This window comes from Coregonus lavaretus, assembly GCF_964263955.1.
Source record: "Coregonus lavaretus genome assembly, chromosome: 6".
In the NCBI taxonomy this organism is placed as follows: domain Eukaryota; kingdom Metazoa; phylum Chordata; class Actinopteri; order Salmoniformes; family Salmonidae; genus Coregonus; species Coregonus lavaretus.
In genome coordinates this window covers 26653216-26676009 of record NC_139993.1, presented here as the reverse complement: position 1 = coordinate 26676009, position 22794 = coordinate 26653216, and the positions used below count along the sequence as shown (strand labels likewise).

Genomic DNA, 22794 nt, shown 5'->3' with positions numbered 1-22794 from the left:
ATGAAGTGACTGCTGATACTTTGGCAGGATCCATTTGGATACTTCCCTCTGCCACTATGTACCCCAGGAAGGCCACTGTCTTGACGTGAAACTCACATTTCTCTGCCTTGGCGTAGAGGGAATTCTCCAGAAGACGATGAAGGACTTGCTGGACATGGCGGGTGTGTTCAGACAGGTTTCTGGAGTAGATTAAGATGTCATCCAGGTAAACGAAGACAAACTTGTTTAACATGTCCCGCAGTACATCATTCACTAGAGCCTGGAACACAGCAGGAGCATTGGTGAGGCCAAAAGGCATAACCAGATACTCGTAGTGGCCTGTTGGTGTATTGAATGCGGTTTTCCATTCATCTCCCTCCCGGATCCGCACTAGGTGGTAAGCGTTTCTGAGATCCAACTTGGTAAAAACAGTGGCTCCCTGGAGCAACTCAAAAGCAGAGGTGAGCAGAGGCAGAGGGTAACGGTTTTTCACTGTGATGTCGTTGAGTCCCCTGTAGTCGATGCAGGGGCGAAGAGATCCGTCCTTCTTCCCCACAAAGAAGAAGCCAGCACCAGCAGGAGATGAAGATGAACGGATTAATCCTGCGGACAGAGAGCCATTGATGTAGTCCTCCATGGACTTTCTTTCAGGAGCAGACAACGAATAAAGACGACCCTTTGGAGGAGCTGTTCCAGGGAGGAGGTCGATGGCACAGTCGTACGGTCGGTGAGGGGGCAGAGATGTGGCTCTTGCTTTGTTAAACACCTCTCTGAGACCATGGTAGCATTCTGGGACATTGGAGAGGTCAGGAGCGGAGTTAGTAGGTACTGGCCGAGGGGGTAGTGCGGCAGCAAGCAGGCAGGTTCGGTGGCAGTCCTCTCCCCACTCCCTGATCACCCCGGTCACCCAGTCGAGCTGAGGGTTGTGCCGGCGGAGCCATGGGTAACCCAGGATGAGGGGTTGGCCTGGAGAGGGGAGCAGGTGAAACTGGATAGTTTCTTGATGGTTTCCGGACAGACCCATCGAGACCGGGGCCGTGACATGAGTGACCGATCCGAGTAAGTGTCCGTCCAGTGCCCGGGCAGGAATAGGAGGTGTCAAACGGAGGTTCTCCAGTCCCAGTTGGTGTGCCAGCTTGATGTCCATTATGTTGGCTTCGGCGCCAGAATCCACCAGAGCAGCCAGGGTGTGAGTTGAGTCAGAGAGGCGGAGGTGAACTTGCAGCAGGGGTTTGCGGTCGGAGGACTGGATGGTCATTGAACTCAACCGGACTCCCCCTATGCCCGGTGAGCTTCGGCCCTTTAAAGGGCAGGTTACCACACGATGTCCATCACCTCCACAATAGAGGCAGAGGTTTGAGGTGAAGCGGCGCTGGCGCTCTGCAGGAGTGAGAGAGGCTCGCCCAATCTCCATAGGCTCAGACTGATCAAGCTGACCTGGGTGAGTGGCAGTAGATGACAGGAGCCCAGTCGGATCTCTCCGAATGCCGGTAGTAGGTGGACCTTGGCGCCCCCTCTCACGACGACGGGTCTGTATCCTTCTGTCGATCCTGACAGTCAGTGCGATGGCTTCATCAAGAGTGGAAGGCAGTTCATGGGAGACCAACTCGTCCTTGATATAGTCAGCCAAACAATGGAAGAACGCGTCCACCAACGATGGTGTGTTCCAAGAACTTCGTCTAGCCAGGGTTCGGAAGTCGATGGAATGGTCTGCGACTGTACGTCTGCCTTGTCGAATACTGAACAGTTCACGAGACGCCTCTGCGGTGGGTGAATCCAGGTCAAACACCTTCAGCATCTCCTCAGCAAACAGGTCGAAGGTTGCACATGCGGGGGTTTGACGTTCGAACTCTGCTGTTCCCCAGAGTCGAGCTCGGCCCGTCAGGTGAGTGATGGCATACCCAACTTTAGCCCCCTCCGTGGCGAAGGTCCTTGGCTGCAAGGAGAACTGAAGTCGGCAGCTAGTCAGGAATGGCCGGACCTGGGTTGAATCGCCGTTGAACCGCTCGGGGTTTCCAATCTTGGGTTCCGGAGCAGCGGCTGCAATGACCGGGGCAGGTAACTCGGGGGCAGGGCTGGTGGGCAGACTGGCTGGGGTAAGGTTGGTGAGGAGTTGAATGATCATGGCGAGTTGTTGTTGCTGCTGCTGGAACTGCTGCTCATGCTCATCGGTTTCCATGTCGGGGAAAGTGTGCGCTGAGTCCATAATGGTCAGATCGTACTGTCACGGTTCAGACAGACGACCAGAGGACCACAATTGCGTCACACCAGAATGTTTATTAAACTTAAGGGCAAAGGGAAGTAGGGAGTGAATGAAGGCTCCAGGGGTAACAGGGATCCCGTCCAATGTGCTGGGTCTGTGCCCCCCCCAGTGGCAGCGATGCGTCCTATGAAGCCGGTGGTGGGTGGTCCAGAAGTCCTGGGGGGGGGGAGACACAGACACAACAGGGCGGAATGAAACAAGGCAGCAGTACAGTTCAAGGGAAATCCAAAATACGTAGTAGCAAGGCAGAAGGCTGGTCAGAGTTACCGGGATTGAAGAGTAGTCAGGAGTCGTAATGGCAGAAGCAGGTCTGGATCTCCTGAGGCAGAAGAGTATCCAAAAAACAGGCAGGTCCGGGGTCACAAAACCAGGGTGAGCCAGAAGCGCGAGCAAACAGGTTCCGGGTGTGAGCTTTGCAGACGATCTGACACCGGAGAGCTGAAAGACAGGGCCTTAAATACTGGGAGAGGTAGTGGGTAATGCAGCGCAGCTGGCAGAGTAATTAGAGCAGAGCAGAGCAGGGACAGGTGGAGCTAGTTAGGCTGAGTAGAGAGAGTGGTGAGCAGAGTGGAAGAAAATTAAGGTGGTAACCCGGTGGAGTGAGAGGCCCATGACATGGGGTGAGTGAAGAGTTCCACTTTATGATCGTAGACAACATAGGGTACAGTGGGGATTGAATTTCTCTTTAAAATTCTCATGGAAAAGCTACCCATTTTGGGGACAGTTTAAAGCCAGCATGTGGCAAGGCAATACATTCTTAGATTTTCTGGCACATGCCAAGTAATGCCACATTGGAGCTACCAAGTAATTTCCCCCATCTTCTCCTTGCTTGTGACATTCCCAAATATTCCCAACCCTCCCATTCCCAGTCTCAGAGGTCTCTCCACAGGGCCTCGCTGGCGCTCAAATGGCTGTTCATTACAGACTGAGACCTGAGGGGAAGCAATAGTCAGACCGTCAGAGACACAGAAATTGCATGTCACATTAAATTAGCCCAACGGAACCTCTGGATTGGCTCAGGGGAAGACAGAATTATTTCAATTACATTATTCCCAAAAAGTCTTTAAGCTATACCAATACTGATAAAAAAAACACATTAAGAGTGATTTGTGATTTTCTCGAGTTATACCATCGAACAGTGTTAAATCATATGTGTGAATAAAGAGGATACTGGGTTTCTTCTATAATGGCAAGCTCAAGTGTCTTTAAGCTGATGGAGTAAGGCTACATGGCCTATGCCCTCAGTCATTAAATCAGACACCCAATAAATACAGTATTAAATTATAATTTTTGCATTGTAATCCGCAAAGGGATGTTTTCCCAAATCAAAATCACAGGACATGGCAATCAAACTAAGCAGGCCTGTACTGAATAGACAAAAGGAGACAACTCTATCCTCTCCCCTTCACAGTTTTGTAGAATCTTCAAAAATGTTTCCTTCACACATGAGACAGACCTTGTATGCATCTTAGTAAGCCTGGACCTAGAACTGTCCAGTGTTCGTAATTTTCAAGGTTAATGCCTTTCATCAGTCCCCAGCCTATACTGTCACGGTTACACTTCAGTAGCCTAGTAGTTCGTTATACTGTCATTACAAAATGTGTCCTTTAGGTACATGTTGAGAATCAAAGGGAAAAAATGCCAAATGTAAAATCTAAAAGGTGATACAGGGTCCTGTCCTGCAACTAACTATTCATGAAGTGAGACAATATCTGTACCTGAACATGTATGTGTGTTTTGGATCTAAAATAGACCGCACATTTACAATCAGGACTAAAGCATCTTGTTCTAAGGATTTGAATGGCATTGCATGTGACTTATTTGTTGCCTCTGCCAGAAAGCTGAATTATTTTAAAAACAGTTTGATAACGGTTTAATCACATTTCAGTACATTTTCCAATTGCATGTGGAGGATAAAGGCTAGTAGCCTACTAAGGGAAACATTGAACATTCTGAAGGCGGCTCGCAGACCTTCGGAGGAGAGAGATAGGCTAGAGGTGGTAGAGGAAGAGGGAATCGTCACTCGAAGCGCGGAAAGCCTCTGAGCAGCAACAGCCGCAGCCCTGTGAGCCGGACCCAGCTTCGCTTCATCCTCACGTTGTGCCACTTCTTATCTTACAATTCTAACTGGTCTGTCCATGTGACAAATACTGTAACCAAGCTTATATTTTACTGCAAAATACTTGGAAATAATCTCGACCTTTGCGTGTTTCTCTTTTGCTCGGACGGAATAAAGTGTCGACCATCTCTGACATCCTAACTAGAGAAAGTGTTCGTTGTGGGGCTAACAAAAGTCCAAGACAGCGTTTAACTCGGTAAGTAGGCTATAGGCAACTTTTCCTTTTGAACTGTAAAATTGTTATTGTAGGGCTGATGGGTTAAATTACATGTTGTTGGCTTCTTGTCAGACCTTCATGCAATATCCTATTAATTATTATTATTATTTATCATTAGGGCGTATCTGGCTAAATGTTTGACAATATCAGATATTTGCTCCAATTGTCCGGTTTCACGCAAAAATTCGCAAATTAGGGTTTGAATTTCATTTGAATAGCCTACTTTTCAAGATGTTTGTTGGTCATTCAGTTGTCCAACATCTTGCGTGGTTCTCAAACCTCTCCTCTCGTACCCGGAGACGTTTCACAATTTTGTTGGAGCCCTGCTGTTTAGTTGAGAAGTTGAATCAGGTGAGCTAGCTCTGAACATATCAAATACGTGGAACGGCTGGTGGTGCCTGAAGAGAGGTTTTTTGCTTGAAATATTTCCAATTTACCCTGACGTGTTAAGTCTAAAAAATATATAATACATAAAATAAACGAAAATGAAATCATCTCTTGACGGGGGTCTGAGGGATGTTATGACACTCCCATGTTGGAATGAGTATGCTAATGATTCAAAATTCACCGGGTGCGCGAGCCATGAATGCAGTTGACACGCGGGCTCTTTCATGTGATTTTATAGCTTTTTGTTTAACAAAAGTTTTGAATTTTGCACATTCATACAGTAAAAATGTGAGTCTATCATAAACCAGGTTTCGAATAAAAACTTGGAGTCATGCGATGACATTTTGTGTGGTCCTCACTACAACTCGTCGTGAAAGCATACAGTTTATTATGCTGAACTTATGATGAACTTCGCAGGGTGGTGAAAGTGCAAGATGATGAGCTTGATGCTCTTTTCCAAATATGGAGGGTCTTATTCTGGTGACATGATAATCGATGCTTGGCTGCCGTTTGACAAATACAATTAATCTTGCTCTTTTGTCCATAATAATCTCATAATGTAGGCCATTGGTATTCAACTCTTACCCTACGAGGTCCAGAGCCTTCTGGTTTTCTGTTCTACCTGATAATGAATTGCACCCAGGTCTAAATCAGTCCCTGATTAGAGGGGTACAATGAAAAAACGCAGTGGCACTGGCTTCGAGGTCCAGAGTTGAATTTGAGGGATGTAGGGCAGGGTTCTTCAATTCCGGTCCTGGAGGACCGAAACACCTCTGTTTTTCATCCTCTCCTTCTAATCAGGGGCTAATTCAGACCTGGGACACCAGGTGAGTGCAATTAACTACCAGGTAGAAATAAAAAACAGAAGTGTTTCGGCCCTCCAGGACCGGAATTGAAGAACCCTGATGTAGGGTATACGTGCGCTCTAGCCAAAAGCGGTATCTGCGCGCTGTTTGCTAGAGCGCACATGCCAGTACCCGAGTAGGCACACTCGCTATATAACGCACATTTTTTGGGTGAGAAAACCATCAGTAGAGTTGAAAATTAGATGGAAACCCATTTCACTTGTATTTTTTATTCTGTATATGGGAATTTAACCGCAAAATGTATTTTTATGTGCACTATGTCATCACGCACAGCCTTTTATCTGTAACAAGTCAATTAGATGGAAACAGATCTCTGGTGGGAAAATGGGCATATTGTTTTTATGCGGATTTTAGAATATTCGCATGAAAATCTGTCGCCAATTGGATGGAAACCTAGCTACTGTTCAATAAAAGTGTAGATTACCAATAACAAAACTCTCTCCTTCATAACTATAGATCGTTTTCAATTAAAGAAAACTGTTGTTCATATATTATTATTTAGCCTACAAATTAGTTAATTTCAGACAATTTAACATCAAAAACATATTTGTTTCATAATCCCCTTGAACATCTGTACAATTAGATTTTAGAATTATCTGTTGTGAGACACCAATATTGGGATTATTTTATAAGTTTTTATGCGGGCTACACCGAAAACAGTTTTTATCCCAAGATCAATCGATAAGTTGTAGTGTCAATCACATGAGTATTAAAATATTTTCTGTTGGATTCATATTTAAATAACTTGTCATTTAATATACATTTTACAATGCCTGCTGTTTCACATAGAGATATCACAGAAAATAAAGAAAGCATGTATTCAATATGTCTGTTTTGTGAGAGGAAAATTGTTGACAGCCACATGTTCATATTTACTGAAATAATCATCATAATATTTTATTGATATTGGACAGATTGCAGACATATGTGGACTGATGTAGGCTATTAATGAGTAATAAACAAATACCCTGTAAACTACACCATCATTTCCAGATTTTATTTACATTACAGTAATTATTAGAATATGTTCTGCTATATTTCGTATGTGTTTTTTAGTTTAATTCTTCATTTAATTAAATATATTCTCAGTTACAAATAATGAACACAGTTTTTCCAGCACTATCAAAGTAATTCTTAACAGAATTGTCCAGATTTACCAAAAATTCCTTGTGCACATGTCTTATTTTAAAGTTAATATTCAGCATTTGCATTAGTTCATTGTGAGAGTCATTGTTCTCTTTTCGTCTCCCATATCTCTTTCTTAAATACCCCTCATTCTTGACAATTGTATTTGACTAATCAATCCTCTTCTCTCCTCAAATAGCCCTATGAAAATGGACTCACAGTGAAATTATTCCACATTGACCTCATCATCTCCAAAGCGCACCAACACTAAGCCCCTCCCCCCTGACCAGTTCCTCCCTCTATAGGAGTAAGGGAGGCGTGGATTGGATGGACCTTCACCGGCCCTCCTTTAAGATGGACAGCTCCTCCTACCTGCCCGGCCCCCTGGCCTCCCCAGCCCTGATGGTGCTGGCCTCCACAGCCGAGGCTGGCCGCGATGCCTCCATCCCCTGCCAGGCCCCACGGCCTTTCGGGGTCCCCATCTCTGAGAAGGACCTCCACCTCCCCTTCCCCTCCGGCTCCTACACATTCGCCTCCATGTACCACCGCCAGGGGCCCGTCTCCGGCCATGGCCCCTTCCCCACCAGAGACTTCCCTGCCTCCCTGCTCCACCTCCACCCCCAGTTCCACCCCCCCAACCTGGACTGCTCATCCTTGGGGATGCTCAACCACAGCGGGGTAGGGGCCTTCCGACCCTTCTCCTCCCCGCCTGAGGAGAGGGAGGTCAGGGTTTATCAGTCAGCCTTCACCCCTGCTAAGAGGCTCAAGGGCTGCTACACAGACTCGGAAAGGAAGCAGTATGAGTTTGGAGGAGGGCGTATTCTCTCTGGTTCGCCGTGGTCACTCAAAGCCGCTGAGGATTCTGGGAGGAAGTTGTTTGCGGTGTCTGGCCTGCTGTCAGACAGTGAGGCCTTGTCCAGTTCTGAGGACCGTAAGGAAGGCTGTGAGTATCGCCCTCTTGTCATGTGTACTGCTCATCATAAAACATTTATATGTTGTCATATAAGAATTGTGCACATTGCACGCTTTTAAAAATCCATATTCAATTCAATTGATCGATTCAAAGATTGAAATATTTGACAGTTATGGCCTGCATCTTGTCAATGTATGTGTGTCTTTATGGAGTGTGGCCTTTTTACTCTTTGACAATCTTAACCCAAGTTTTGTCCTGGTCGTGCAAAGTATGTGGACTTGGTGGACTTGACATGAGTTGACTGAAAACAGCCACTAGTCCATGTTTCTGGTCATTGGTCACAAAATGAACATTAGTACCTACACTAAATATAGTTTTTTCATTCTGGTGGAACACAAACACAAGTGTGTAAAGATGACAAAGGAGGGGAAGTTTGAGCAAGCGACACCCTGTCAGAGATAACGAGGTGACAGAGAGCGAGAGAAGGGGAACGAGAGACGCTCAGCTCCACAAACGACACCCTTAGCTCAATATGGCCTGATTTGTTGACAAATAAGGAGGAGAGGTGTCTGTCAGAGCGGCAGGGCGAGAGCCACTCCTTATTATGCTAGAGGATAATTGCCCGATGGTGCGGGGGCACCACAGCGTTCGCCTCCCCTCGCCTCCACCTCCAAAGAGCGGGAAGGAAGGTAGACACGCCACCACAAAGCATGATGGGAAATCAAACCCACTCACGGCCGTCAAGGTGGCGCCTGACAAAGAATTCCCCCGGAGAGAGAGGACCCACAATCCTTGGTAGATCAGAGGAGGGCCATGTTGAAAATAATGACAATGAGTGAGGAGAGAGAGAGAACGAGAGAGAGAGAGAGATGGGGGAAGAGGGGTGATATCCCCCCGTATCCCCTTAAAGAAATGTTTCATCCCACACATCAAGGCCTTGCGCTTGGATGAGTTGTCTTGAGAAAAGTTTTTGTGTGTGTGTGACTTTGGGAAAACGTATTGGTTTTGACAACATGCTGTTGGTTGAATAACAGGGACAGGGTGGAGGCTGCCTGGGAGAGAGAGTGGCAGGAATCCCAATAATGAAGCCCCAAATAAGAACAGGATAGGAAAGATGCCAAACAGGTGTGTGTGTGCGCATGCATGGGTGTGTGTGTGTGTACATGTGTGTACACTTGCACTCCTGGGTGCACGTGTGAGAGTATGTGTGTGTGTGTGCAGAAATTAGTGTTGTCACGATTGTGTGCTATAGCTTGCAAAATAAACAGATGTGACTCTGGGTGACAATCAATGTTCCCTCTAATTATTTTCAGCACTGAGCAAATTCCAACTTGAACGTTGTGAAAATTCTGTGCAACTTCTGGCGCACGTGAACTGTGAACACTGATTCTGTACCCGCTTTAAGTTACAGTTTTAACAGTGGCCAAGTAGGCTACTGTGGTTATTTGATCATAATGTAGGCCTATCAGAGTGGCCTACCATAAACAACAATGGAGAAAATGCATCCCGTTACATTTTAACATGGAAATAGCTGTTCTATCATTCAGCCTACAGTAGCAGCCAATGTGTGGTGTTCAATGTAGTCCTACATTCCAAAAAAACATGCAGGGATTGACTTTAACCTGTTTATCCACTTGTTTTTCAGACAAGAAGGTGACTGAAAATGTTGTGTTGTTTGATGCAAGAAACCACTTTACAAAATTAAATGTATTATTATTCTCACACCATTATTACAGAGAATCAGACAAATTATGCTACCCTCTGCCTATTGGCTACTTAGCTTATTCAAGCCTGTCTCTAAATACAACACTGCCTGTTAAGACAGAAAAAAAACTCTTTACCTGACTTGTTTTTCAAAGATAGCTAGAAATGCACATGTTTTGTGCTCTTGTAGGAAGCAACCACTCCCACATTGCTGACTAGAAATTAGCCATAACTGGGCTAATAACTCACTTACTAGCAAAGAACATGAACAAGTGTACACACCTGGCTACATGCAGCTCTTGCTTTGATCTCAAAACAAGCGCATCTACTCACGACCACTCATGCTGTAAACACAGTCCAGTTCAAAGTGAATTGCACAGATCCATATATGGCAATGGTCTATTTGCATATAGGGATACTGCAGCTCTCAGTGGTTATGGCTCACAGGTCTGTGTAGAGTATGGGCCTGAGTCATGCCTGTCAATGCAATAGAATCCTACTCCAATGCGTTCTGCCTACAAGAAAATGTCTTGTATAGTTTGTTTTGTTTTCGGTATGTTGCATTGAAAGTGGCTAATATTGCGTTGATTCGATCACAATTCGCACAGTAAAGGGAAACTTTGATAGTGTTAACTATAGGGGAAAACTAGAAAGTTGAGTGGAGTTCAATCTCGTGCTTCTCGGCACGGGCAGATATTTCTTCTGTGCGGCAGTCCCAGGGGAGTTGCGCACCCATGCGCAGCTTAGAGGGAACATTGGTGACAACATAAGGCAGATTTTTCCAACATTAGGACTGTTTTTCGCAAGCAATTAAGTCCACTTCATGTTCGGTTTCCTTTTCTTCCTTACTTCCTAGTATCGCGATACTGGTATCATGACAAACCTAGCTTATATTACCTCCAAACATAGAGGATCATTTGATTAATGTACAGGGATGGACAGGGGCAGAATAGGGTGCCACAACCCAAAGTGGGTACTATGCAACTCAAATCAGTTTTGGGAAAATGAATTCTGAGTGTTGGAAGCAGCTTTTCCTGCTTTATCCAATTATATCGAAGCTCAGGCAAACTAAGGGCTTTAATGCAATTGAACTCCCAGCACTTTTCTAAAGTCTGACATTTGGTTCCTCTTGACTGACTAACAGACAGCCACTTCAGGACCAAAGTCTTAAGTGTTAAGCTTCAAATCTTCGGGGATGGAACTCTTTGGTTGCTATGTAGAAAACCTGGGCCATACATGACAATACATGACACAATACAATACCTGTACATAATGTAGCCTACATATGGACATGCATGACCCATACATCACAATGAACACAGAAAACACAAAAAAAAACACCACATTTGTTCACAGACATTCATTATATATAGGTATCTCTCTCTGTTCTATCAGCTTCTATGCGCTTAGAGATTAATTCATTCTCATACACTCTCCAGTGGATGTCTATCTACAGCATCTCACTGTGAATTGGGATATTTTGTGTGAGTGTATCAGTTTAAAACAGTTCTACCTGCTTTGGCCAGACAGGCTTGATGTGCCAATCCTGACTGGGTTTGTCTGTTGTCTTCTGTATCATTGTGTTGCTTGTTGATGTCTCCTCTAGTATCCAAACCAGAACTTTACCCTAGGGGCCATATGTGTCAAACGTCTCAGAGTAGCAGTGCTGATTTAGGATCCGGTTTTAGCTGACTACATGGACGGGGGACGGGGACGGGGGGGACAGGGGGACGGGACGGGGGGGGGAGACCTGATCCTAGATCAGAAGCTGAGTTACATTCGGCCCCAGACGTTCTCTGTTTCATCTGACGATGTTCAGACGAGCAGTGGGATGTGACAGCTGTTCAAACAGCCTCTCTCTTTCAAAGGGCAGATGTCTCCAGCGAGGCGAATCATGCTTATTTTCCTCAGGGAGATGTTACAAACTTGAGCTGTAACTAAAGGGATACAAGAACAGAAGTGGGAACAGAGGATGAGAATGACAAAACACCATGTCCTACCACAGCGTTCAAGACCCAGACAGACAGTGTTGATCTTGGCTTGATTCCCTGTGTCGTTATCACACAGTATGGTGGTGAGGTTCAGTTACTGTAAGGGAGAGTTCTGATAACTAGACACAGCTGGTGCGTCTAGTTATATGAATAGTAAATGTAAGCATGTGAGAAAAGAAGTTGGTAGAAAAGGGATGCCATCAGACAAAGGAGCAGGTGTGTGTGTGTGTATTTGTTTGTGTGTGTGTGTGTCTGTTTGTCTGAGCGTGTGTGTGTGTGTGCGTCTATGGGTGCGTGTGTGTGAGAGACTACATCTTGGGAATAAAGAGCAGAGCAGATAGATGTGTATGCATAAGCATCGAGTGGTTCCTATTGATCTCCTCCTCTGGGTTGTCAGTTAGATGTAAACTGTGTCTTATAGGAGGCTTCACTCAATACACCCTCAACTGGACAGCTGCACTGAAAACATGCCTCCCAGATGCCCTCCCAGTTATTGAATGAGGACCCACAGCTTTGATAAGAGGCAGTCTACCTTGTACCCTCACCACACACACATCGTACAAACACACACAGCACAAACACACTCACACACACACACACACACACACACACAGGTGATAGACAAGTGTGCACGCACGCATCCACGCATGCACACATACACACACACACACACATAGGCGATAGACAAGTGCGCACGCATGCACACACACACGCGCACACGCGCACACACACACACGCGGCAGACACATGGAAACTGGAAACCCATAAAGCATCACATGTGTAATCCCTGTGCCAAGTCTAAATATGTGTCCCAAATGCCTTATTCTCTACAAAGTGCATTACTTTGGGAGTCCTATGGGAATAGGGTGTCATTTAGGACGTAGCCTACGATTAATCTATAGGATATTGATTCTGTACAGGCAGGTTGGTGTTACCTTAAACCCTGTCACAGGCGTGTATAACATACCGTAAAGGACTCTTAAACGCTTAACACATCTGGTGAACCCAGCCCTGGAGTGCAACGCTCAAATGTTTGCCCTCTCCCATTCTGTTAACTTCCCTGGGCCTCGCTTCCCCATCAGTTGAGGATTTAGCAGCTCTCTATCCAGTTATTCCAGTTATCCCATGGAATTCCCTCATTCCCTCAACAGCAGATTCCACCACCCATCCTGATAAGGAAGGCTTGTGTCCAATTCAAGACACTGGGAGCAGGAAGCGTTAATCCGAGATTCCGTCAAGCTGCTGAGTTCCTGAGTCACGGTTTGAGTTTGTGGTTGTACTGTACATCTGCTACAGTGATCTTCCCTCTCCTTGCCACACACAGAAGATAGCATTAGCAATAGAGCGAGGGGGGTTAAGATAAGAAAGAGATAGAATAACCCATCCAAAAATCCCCAAATCAAAAGGTTCTAATGGTACGATCCATTTGACAGCTGTGTTACCATAGATGAAGAGAATGTCTGAGGCGGGTGCTTCACTGCTGCTCTGTGTTGACCGTGTGGGCTGATTTCAGACACATTTGAATGTAATGGCGACTGTGTTTGATGTTCGAGGGCCGTGTTTGACTATGTTTGACTGTTGCCCTCCTGTTGTGGCAGTAGTTGGTTCTTCTAATGTACACTTAAGTGGAGGAGCTTTCATTTTAGCAGGGGAGGGGGGACCACTGTTATTCATTTTTTTTAATCTTGTCTGGACAGGAGAGGCAGTTTGTGGAAGTGGTGGAAGTTATCTATCAACAGCACCAGTGGCGATTTTAGCATGTAAATCTTGGTGGGGCAAATTCCCCATTTTTTTTATAGATGCATGCCAGCAAAGCCACTACACTACACAACACAACACTAAACAATACATTAATTGCACTATAATGGTGACAAACGGTGCCCACAAACTGTTAGGGCCTACATAAAGCTGTCCCAACAGCAGAGATTTATTTTCAGCACCATGGCAACCTTTCCACTTCTACACCTGGCAATCAGCGGAGCGTTGTCTGACAGTGAAACAGTTCATTCAGCCTCATTTACTGCCTTTAAAAAAAACATAGCTGATATGGTTGACTTGATTAAACAAATGTGGTTTCTACTGACAATTGAGATGTACAAACTACGACATAAGGGGACGACGAGCGGATAAGAGGCCACCTCCCGAGTGGCGCAGTGGTCTAAGGCACTGCAATGCAGTGCTAGCTGTGCCACTAGAGATCATGGTTCGAATCCAGGCTCTGTCGTAGCTGGCCGTGACCGGGAGACCCATTGGGCGGCGCACAATTGGCCCAGCGTCGTCCAGGGTAGGGGAGGGAATGGCCGGCAGGGATGTAGCTCAGTTGGTAGAGCATGGCGTTTGCAACGCCAGGGTTGTGGGTTCGATTCCCACGGGTGGCCAGTATAAAAAATAATGAATGCACTCACTAACTGTAAGTCGCTCTGGATAAGAGCGTCTGCTAAATGACTAAAATTTAAATGCAATCCGTAATTTCTACGGACATAGTCAATATAACTGTTTGTTAAGCACTTTTGAAATGTACAGCGACAGAATTTAGAACATGGGCCATTCTTACAGTATTCTCCCTGTACACCAAGTCAGAACCGTAGGATAAATAAAGGGGGCATAAAAGCAGACAATGAAAGCTCTTACAATATTCGATGCTTACATTTATCTAAACATTTATCATGTATAGGCTACATGTGCACCACCAAATCAGAACAGTAGGCTAAGTTATGAGGGGGAAAGGGACCAAATTATTAGGGTGAGGCACATGGGCTACTTACAGATTACTACACAACATACACTTAGTATTACTTTCTTAGCTACAGGATACATATCTCCCTGGCATATTACATCATTTATGCAGCAGCATACAACATTTTTTGAGACTCACCTTGTGCTGTGCTCACTTGAACAGGAAGGTGGTGCGGTGGTCCTTCTTGTGGGCAAATTTTGTCATCAAACTTTGTCATCAAAGTCTGGCATTCTCTGGATTTATTGTGCTTTCAACACAACTGGGAGCTTGGAAAAAAAACATGGTTGAATCATAACGTCAGTGATCTTCAGGTCAGAGCTATAGAAAGAGGCCCGAGTTCCGAACTTGGAATTCCGAGTTGGATGACCGTTCAAAACGTAGTCTGAGATTTCCCAGTTACGAGTTTACAGTTGTTTTGAATGTGGCAGAAGTCAAGCTGGAATTAACAGCATGTCCAATGTATTCAACCTTTTCTGGCCCATGGTGTTGCATGTGAATGTTTATAATTTTAAGCTTGGAAAAGAGACCCTTAAACCCAGACTTGGACCACACACCCACTCCACTGAATAGCAGGCAAGTGATTGCTTTGCAACGCTTGCAGTTAGCCACCGATTCCTTCCAAACTACTCATTGTTGAATTTGCAATTTCCAACTTGTTGTGTAATGTTTTTGTCCAATGGCCGATGAGCACCAATACGTTTTATCTATAATTTATCTTCATATGACAAGGATTGAAAAGGATTTGCCAGTAGATTGTCGACTTGATTCATGATGATGACTGCTTGTCTAGCTTGCTAGCTAAGTTTTTGAAAGTATGACATGACATGGTCAGTCCAATCAAAGTTACGGTAGATATAACATCATTTTACGTCATTTTATCTGTGGCCAATGACCTTGAGCCTTCTTGGATAGACACTTCAAATGTAACTCAATGATGGCACCCAAGGGGCTAGATTTTCGAGCTCTCCCCGTAGATTTTGCGCTGACGTAGTATCCCCATGAGTGACCGAACACTGAGCCAATCACGGCGCAACTAGAGAACAATACTAACCCCTACACTCCGTATTTTCCATTGGCTGCCCCACCACCACAGAAAGCACTGAGCTAGGCTGAAACACCTGCATTTTGGAGCTGCCTTACTCAAGAAAGCAAAAAGGAGACCATATTTGTATGCAGCTTTATTAACTAAATATATATATTTTTTTACATTGTTTGCAAACTGATATGTGACACGTATAAATGCCAAAATAACATGCAAAACAGGCAACAACAGCAACAAAAACATATACAGTACCAGTCAAATGTTTGGACACACCTACTCATTCAAGGGTTTTTCTTTATTTGTACTATTTTCTACATTGTAGAATAATAGTGACGACATCACAACTATGACATTTACATTTACATTTACGTCATTTAGCAGACGCTCTTATCCAGAGCGACTTACAAATTGGTGCATTCACCTTATAGCCAGTGGGATAACCACTTTACAAATGTATTTTATTTTTGTAAAAAAAAATTGGGGGGTGGGTTAAGGGGGGGGGTAGAAGGATTACTTTATCCTATCCCAGGTATTCCTTAAAGAGGTGGGGTTTCAAGTGTCTCCGGAAGGTGGTGAGTGACTCCGCTGTCCTGGCGTCGTGAGGGAGCTTGTTCCACCATTGGGGTGCCAGAGCAGCGAACAGTTTTGACTGAGCTGAGCGGGAACTGTGCTTCCGCAGAGGTAGGGGGGCCAGCAGGCCAGAGGTGGATGAACGCAATGCCCTCGTTTGGGTGTAGGGACTGATCAGAGCCTGAAGGTACGGAGGTGCCATTCCCCTCACAGCTCCGTAGGCAAGCACCATGGTCTTGTAGCAGATGCGAGCTTCAACTGGAAGCCAGTGGAGTGTGCGGAGGAGCGGGGTGACGTGAGAGAACTTGGGAAGGTTGAACACCAGACGGGCTGCGGCATACTGGATGAGTTGTAGGGGTTTAATGGCACAGGCAGGGAGCCCAGCCAACAGCAAGTTGCAGTAATCCAGACGGGAGATGACAAGTGCCTGGATTAGGACCTGTGCCGCTTCCTGTGAAAGGCAGGGTCGTACTCTCCGAATGTTGTAGAGCATGAACCTACAGGATCGGGTCACCACCTTGATGTTAGCGGAGAACGACAGGGTGTTGTCCAGGGTCACGCCAAGGCTCTTCGCACTCTGGGAGGAGGACACAACGGAGTTGTCAACCGTGATGGCAAGATCATGGAACGGGCAGTCCTTCCCCGGGAGGAAGAGCAGCTCCGTCTTGCCAAGGTTCAGCTTGAGGTGGTGATCCGTCATCCACACTGATATGTCTGCCAGACATGCAGAGATGCGATTCGCCACCTGGTTATCAGAAGGGGGAAAGGAGAAGATTAGTTGTGTGTCGTCTGCGTAGCAATGATAGGAGAGGCCATGTGAGGATATGACAGAGCCAAGTGACTTGGTGTATAGCAAGAATAGGAGAGGGCCTAGAACTGAGCCCTGGGGGACACCAGTGGTGAGAGCACGTGGTGCGGAGACAGCTTCTTGCCACGCCACTTGGTAGGAGCGACCGGTCAGGTAGGACGCAATCCAAGAGTGAGCCGCGCCGGAGATGCCCAGCTCGGAGAGGGTGGAGAGGAGGATCTGATGGTTCACAGTATCAAAGGCAGCAGACAGGTCTAGAAGGACAAGAGCAGAGGAGAGAGAGTTAGCTTTAGCAGTGCAGAGAGCCTCCGTGACACAGAGAAGAGCAGTCTCAGTTGAATGACCAGTCTTGAAACCTGACTGGTTTGGATCAAGAAGGTCATTCTGAGAGAGATAGCAAGAGAGTTGGCTAAAGACGGCACGCTCAAGAGTTTTGGAGAGAAAATAAAGAAGGGATACTGGTCTGTAGTTGTTGACATCAGAGGGATCGAGTGTTGGTTTTTTGAGAAGGGGTGCAACTCTCGCTAACTTGAAGACGGAAGGGACATAGCCAGCGGTCAAGGATGAGTTGATGAGCGAGGTGAGGTAAGGGAGAAGGTCACCGGAGATGGTCTGGAGAAGAGAGGAGGGGATAGGGTCAAGCGGGCAGGTTGTTGGTCGGCCGGCCGTCACAAGTCACAAGATTTTATCTGGAGAGAGAGGGGAGAAAGAAGTCAAAGCATAGGGTAGGGCAGTGTGAGCAGGACCAGCAGTGTCATTTGACTTAACAAACGAGGATCGGATGTCGTCAACCTTCTTTTCAAAATGGTTGACGAAGTCATCCACAGAGAGGGAGGAGGGGGGAGGGGGAGGAGGATTCAGCAGGGAGGAGAAGGTGGCAAAGAGCTTCCTAGGGTTAGAGGCAGATGCTTGGAATTTAGAGTGGTAGAAAGTGGCTTTAGCAGCAGAAACAGATGAAGAAAATGTAGAGAGGAGGGAGTGAAAAGATGCCAGGTCCGCAGGGAGTCTAGTTTTCCTCCATTTCCGCTCGGCTGCCCGGAGCCCTGTTCTGTGAGCTCGCAATGAGTCATCAAGCCACGGAGCTGGAGGGGAGGACCGAGCCGGCCGGGAGGATAGGGGACATAGAGAGTCAAAGGATGCAGTGTGGTGTCGAGAAAACTATGCTGAGATGCTGTGAGAACAAGAATTCCGCTGACACTGTCCAAGATTTCAGCGTAAATTGACAGACATCTGCAGACATCTGGAGAATAACCGGACCCCAATCTGTAATATGTTATTCTGTCCTCCTTTGTTTTAACCAAGTATTTATATCCTATGCCCTATGTAACATAATATGGGTGTTTTCCCATACAGACCAATCCCAGGAGGCCACCTAACAGACTTCCTCGGCTTTAGGGTTCCCCTATAGAACTACTCCCCAGATGCTCCCTTTAAGCTGAGTCAACATCCTCTAAAACCATTTGAAACCATTAGCAAAGTCATAAATTCCTCAGATACCACATATTTCCCCCCTTCGAGACGAATTAAGTCTCGAAAACAAAAAGAATAGGTTTATGACAAATAACCATTTTTCTCTTATTGAGTAACTTTTAACAATAAACCAAAAACACATTTTTCTATGGAGTGTAAATACATTTCTATGAAATATGAACAAATCTTTATGGAGTGTAAATACATTTCTATGAAATATGAACAAATCTTTATGGAGTGTGAGAGCGAAAAACCTGTCTGGCAGCTTTCTTTCCAAATATCCCTCCATCAATCAAGACAGTAAAATTCTCTCACGGCCCCTCTGCCCCAGGCAACCACTTAAGTACTCCAGATCAATTCATACATCTTTATCAATGCATTTTAAACTATGATGCAATTAAATACACATGAAAGCCTCAGCAAACAAAATACAATCAAAAATGTCCACATTCAGGCTGGTCAACCCATCGGACCCTCCTGTGGATTCTCTCTATCCCTGCCTAGACCCAATATCCCTAAGCAGCAACAAAATAAACAAAAACATCTGAGGTCCCCACATGTATCCAATAACAGCAAATATCATTCTTCAAAAATTAATACAGAAAGAATATGACACAAATTATGTATTACACATGCAAATATGTCTATATATCATTGCAGACACTGGAATGTAGTCCACTACATTTCATCTCCTCAGCAGTGTCGACTTCCAATTCATCTTCGATGATGGAATCTGAACCTTTCCACACCTTCCTTGTTCCACTTCCTCCTTCATATTGTCCCTTCATATTGTCCCCTCTACACATTCCCCCATATGCTTCTGGAAGAAAAGAAAAGACCAAACAGTATCTTTTGCAAAACAACACATTCAAATTAAAACATCAATATCAACTAAAAATTATATATAAAAATGATATATAAAATGAATCACATACAATTTCCCCCCTTTGATTCATCACAAAATACTAACTATCACCATAATATTTAAAACCTGATATCTATCTGTCAATACTCCTTTGAGTCTTGACAGAAGGTTAAACCCTCTTATCGTTTCATTTGCAAAACCCTTCAAATTATAGGTAATATTATCTATGTTATCTCCCCAAAATGTTACACCATACCATGGAAAAATTCCCCACTTCTCTCCTAGACGTATCCTCCAATGGTAGGCTTCCCAGACTATGAAACTTCTCTCTTTCAGAATCAGATTTATCTCTTTCCCTTGCTTCCCCTCTTTTACATTTTAAAAACCTCATATGGAAGCTTCAACTTCAACATGTAACAACATCCTATCCATCCATAGGGTAAGAATATATTCTTTCTCACCACAAACCCCAGATGTTTCTCTAAAATCCCCAATAGTCATATTACCATGCAAAACTTCTCTCTCCATCAAAGTCCTTCTCTTCTTACTAACTGGAACATCAAAAGTTACATTATATTTCTCATTACTAACCTTATGTTCCTGCTTACCCCAAAGTCATCATATAATCATCACCATCTGATATTCCCCTAAACATCCCCTTTCCATCATATGTTTTATTTCAACAAAAACAGCTTTTAGCCCTCACTGGTTTCGCCTCCAATGCTTCATGAAGCGCTGTTAACTGATTTTCCTTCCTATCTAACAAATTCACATAAGGTAATTCATTTAACCAAGAACACTTAAACCTAGGCCTAAACAAATGCTTCCACTACATTATTTTCTCTCTTAATGATTGTTGCTGATACAACAGCCCTTATAAAGCATAAGATTTACACATACTTGATAGAGGTTTAGCTACCTTCTCTAAGATTCAACCCCATGTTCCTAGTGCTAGAATTCTCAACAGACATGGACCCTCAAGATTCCTCACTGATCTTACAGAATGAGGTAACTCCTTGAACTAAAGATTCCTACCTGCCCATCCATCTTTAATTTCCAAACAGAAAAATCAAATCCATATGCCTTCCATTTAGTTTCTCTCTTTCCTAACGAACAGTATTGATCAGATATATCTTCTTGTCTTCCATCAAAATCAAACAACTCATCCTGTACCTCCATGATAGTATTCTCCCTCTAACATTACTCAAAATAAGTTAGCAATCACTCATAACCCTCTTCCACTTCATATCATTTTACAAAATATACTTCCTTTCACTAGGTGAAACAGCTTCTACTTCTTGTCCTCATAACAACACTTCTTCTCCATAATTATCTCTCCACATGAGAGGAATCTCACCTCTACACATTCCTTCTCTCACATCTACAAGGAAGATGAGCTGTACCATCCATCCTAACCCTAATGACAGTCTTTTCCTCTAAAATTGGTGCTGGAGCGATTGGCTCCCTTGTAATCAAATGTGATACATTTATAGCTTTAATAACTGTCAATGTTGAAAGAGTTGAATTGCTTCTTACTGTTGTTATAATAGGCTGAAGTGTTAATGTCATTGTTGTTGATTCATCCATTTTCCCCAAAGCTTTGAACTCTTTACTTGTATTTCCATCTATCACCACTAGTGTCACTACATTAACTCTCAGTCCCAACTCTAATCCCTCACTTTCAAACTGTTGATTATAAAAAATACATTTATAATCACCTTGATCTTCCTGCTGGGAATTGTACACATAAAGACTACAATCACCCTCAATCTTCTCTTATCATTCAGCAACGCATACTTTCTCAATGCATCTGCTCCTTACAGATCTAAACTCCTACCATATCTATCTTCCCACTGAACTCTAAATTTCCCTTCACCACTGTTCTCTCTCTCTTACTACTAACATTGAAGCTGAGCTGACTGTCCTAGAGTTCCTTCAACCCTAGTTTTCCTAACTTTTTAATCTGACTTTTCTCCTAACTTTTCAAAAACCATTTCACTGATTTATCCACAAATTCCTTTCCCACTAATTTTAGGATATTTGATCCGGAAGTCCCCACCTGCTTATGACTTCTTTACACAAAAACTTGGCAAACGATTGAGCATCCTTTAGCTTAGTTTGAAATCTTATTCCCCTCTTGGTGTAGGAATGTAACCAAGAATAACAGTCACCCCCTGTAAACATCACTTTTCAGACAGTTTGTCCTCCTTCCTATGATATAGTCAATCTATTCAAGCAAATCTGATTCCCCAAAAACCCTACTCCTTTGTAATCTTTCTCCTAATCTTTCCCCTTGCAACCTTAGCTAATCCCTAGCTTCCTAAATCATCAGACCTAATAGTCCAGAGGCGCTACTATCAACCCCTCATGGTTTCTCCCAAAACAACAATTGATTCCTACTCTAAGGATTTTTTCTATTGTCTTCAAAACACCTGCTTTTGAAAGTCCTTCAATTTCTGGTTCAATCCCTTGGATTGCTTCATCTTTCAATGGATACTGATTCTTCCAAGGAGGTCTGCCTCCTCAAAATCTTCACTGAGATTTCCAATCCAGAATACTGTAGACTAATCCATCTCTGTCATCATCAACAATTGGTAAACCTTTTCTTTGGCACTTCTACCAGACAGCCGTCTGGTGTACATCTTATTTTACAATTCAATTTCCACAATGCATCTCTTCCCAACAATGCAATAGGTTTATGTTCTGATACCAGTATGGGTATTGTAATTTTCTCATTTTTATAGCAGAGCTCAATTGGTTCCTTAAGAGTAATCAACTGTTTTACTCCCTCAAATCCCTATCCTAATTATTTAATTTGACATAGTGAGATGTGTAGCATCTTCAGGCCGAACGCAGGTAAAAGCAGCTCCGCTATCCGCCATTACTTCCCATAGTCCGTTGTTTATTTTCACTTCAATTGTTGGATCTTTTTCCCCTAACTGGTGCTACCAGCTGACACCCCCCTTTCGGATCTTCTAGGCACCCCTAGAATCCTTGCTCCTTGCCCCTATAAGGGTTCACCTGTCCTCCAGATGATCTTCACTTGCTCCTGTATCTTCCTCTGAAATTCTTTCTTGTGTGTCCTTCTGGCCCATTACACTCAGAGCAAAGTCACCAACCTGTCCACAATCATAACACACTTCTCAAGATTGCTGGAAGTATGGCTTAAATCTTCCTCCTCTTCCTCTTTCTCAGTCTTCTCGTCCTCTTCCTCTCCAATTCTTTCAGTCCAGAAACTATCTATGGATATGAAACAACTTGTACCACTAGTTGTGGCTGGTACAATTGCATTTGACCTTGTTCAGTTGAAGCTGTGGCAGTGATTGTTGATTTGGTGCACACTGATTCTTCATAACCAAAGCTTTTCTTCTCCTTCTTATTCTCCCCCCAGTTGTATTTCATCAAGTTTTCTGAGAGTTTCTTGGTCCTGTTCTTTCTAGTTGTTGACATATCGGTATTCTTCAAAGGCTTATATTCTAGGTTCTGTCCTCGAAATATCATCTTCTTACTGGTGCCCTCTTTCCTTTCCTCAATGTATTATTCTTCTCCTCCAATTCTTGGGATCCTTTTCTCAGCAGTTTTTTCTTCTCTTCTGTATCTACAGCTTCTTGAGTTGTTGTTCCAGTTCTCTTACTTCTTCTAAATTATTCCCCTTATCCAGGCATAATATGCATCAGTCTATATCTCTTTCTATTTCATCTGTGCTAATCATTGTAGGATAAAATCCTCTTGAACATA

General features: G+C 44.2%; 1 protein-coding gene across 1 annotated transcript in view; it reads left to right on the top strand.

The window, feature by feature from the left end:
* Positions 1-7283: 7283 nt before the first annotated feature.
* The window catches only part of LOC311130196 (E3 ubiquitin-protein ligase RNF220-like), a gene marked incomplete at both ends in the record, with an annotated part of 46312 nt that continues 30801 nt past the window's right edge, over positions 7284-22794 (top strand). Inside the window, one exon of the mRNA XM_084162893.1 lies at positions 7284-7899. Coding sequence (XP_084019019.1) covers positions 7284-7899 — 616 coding nt within the window. The remainder of the gene's footprint in view (positions 7900-22794) is intronic.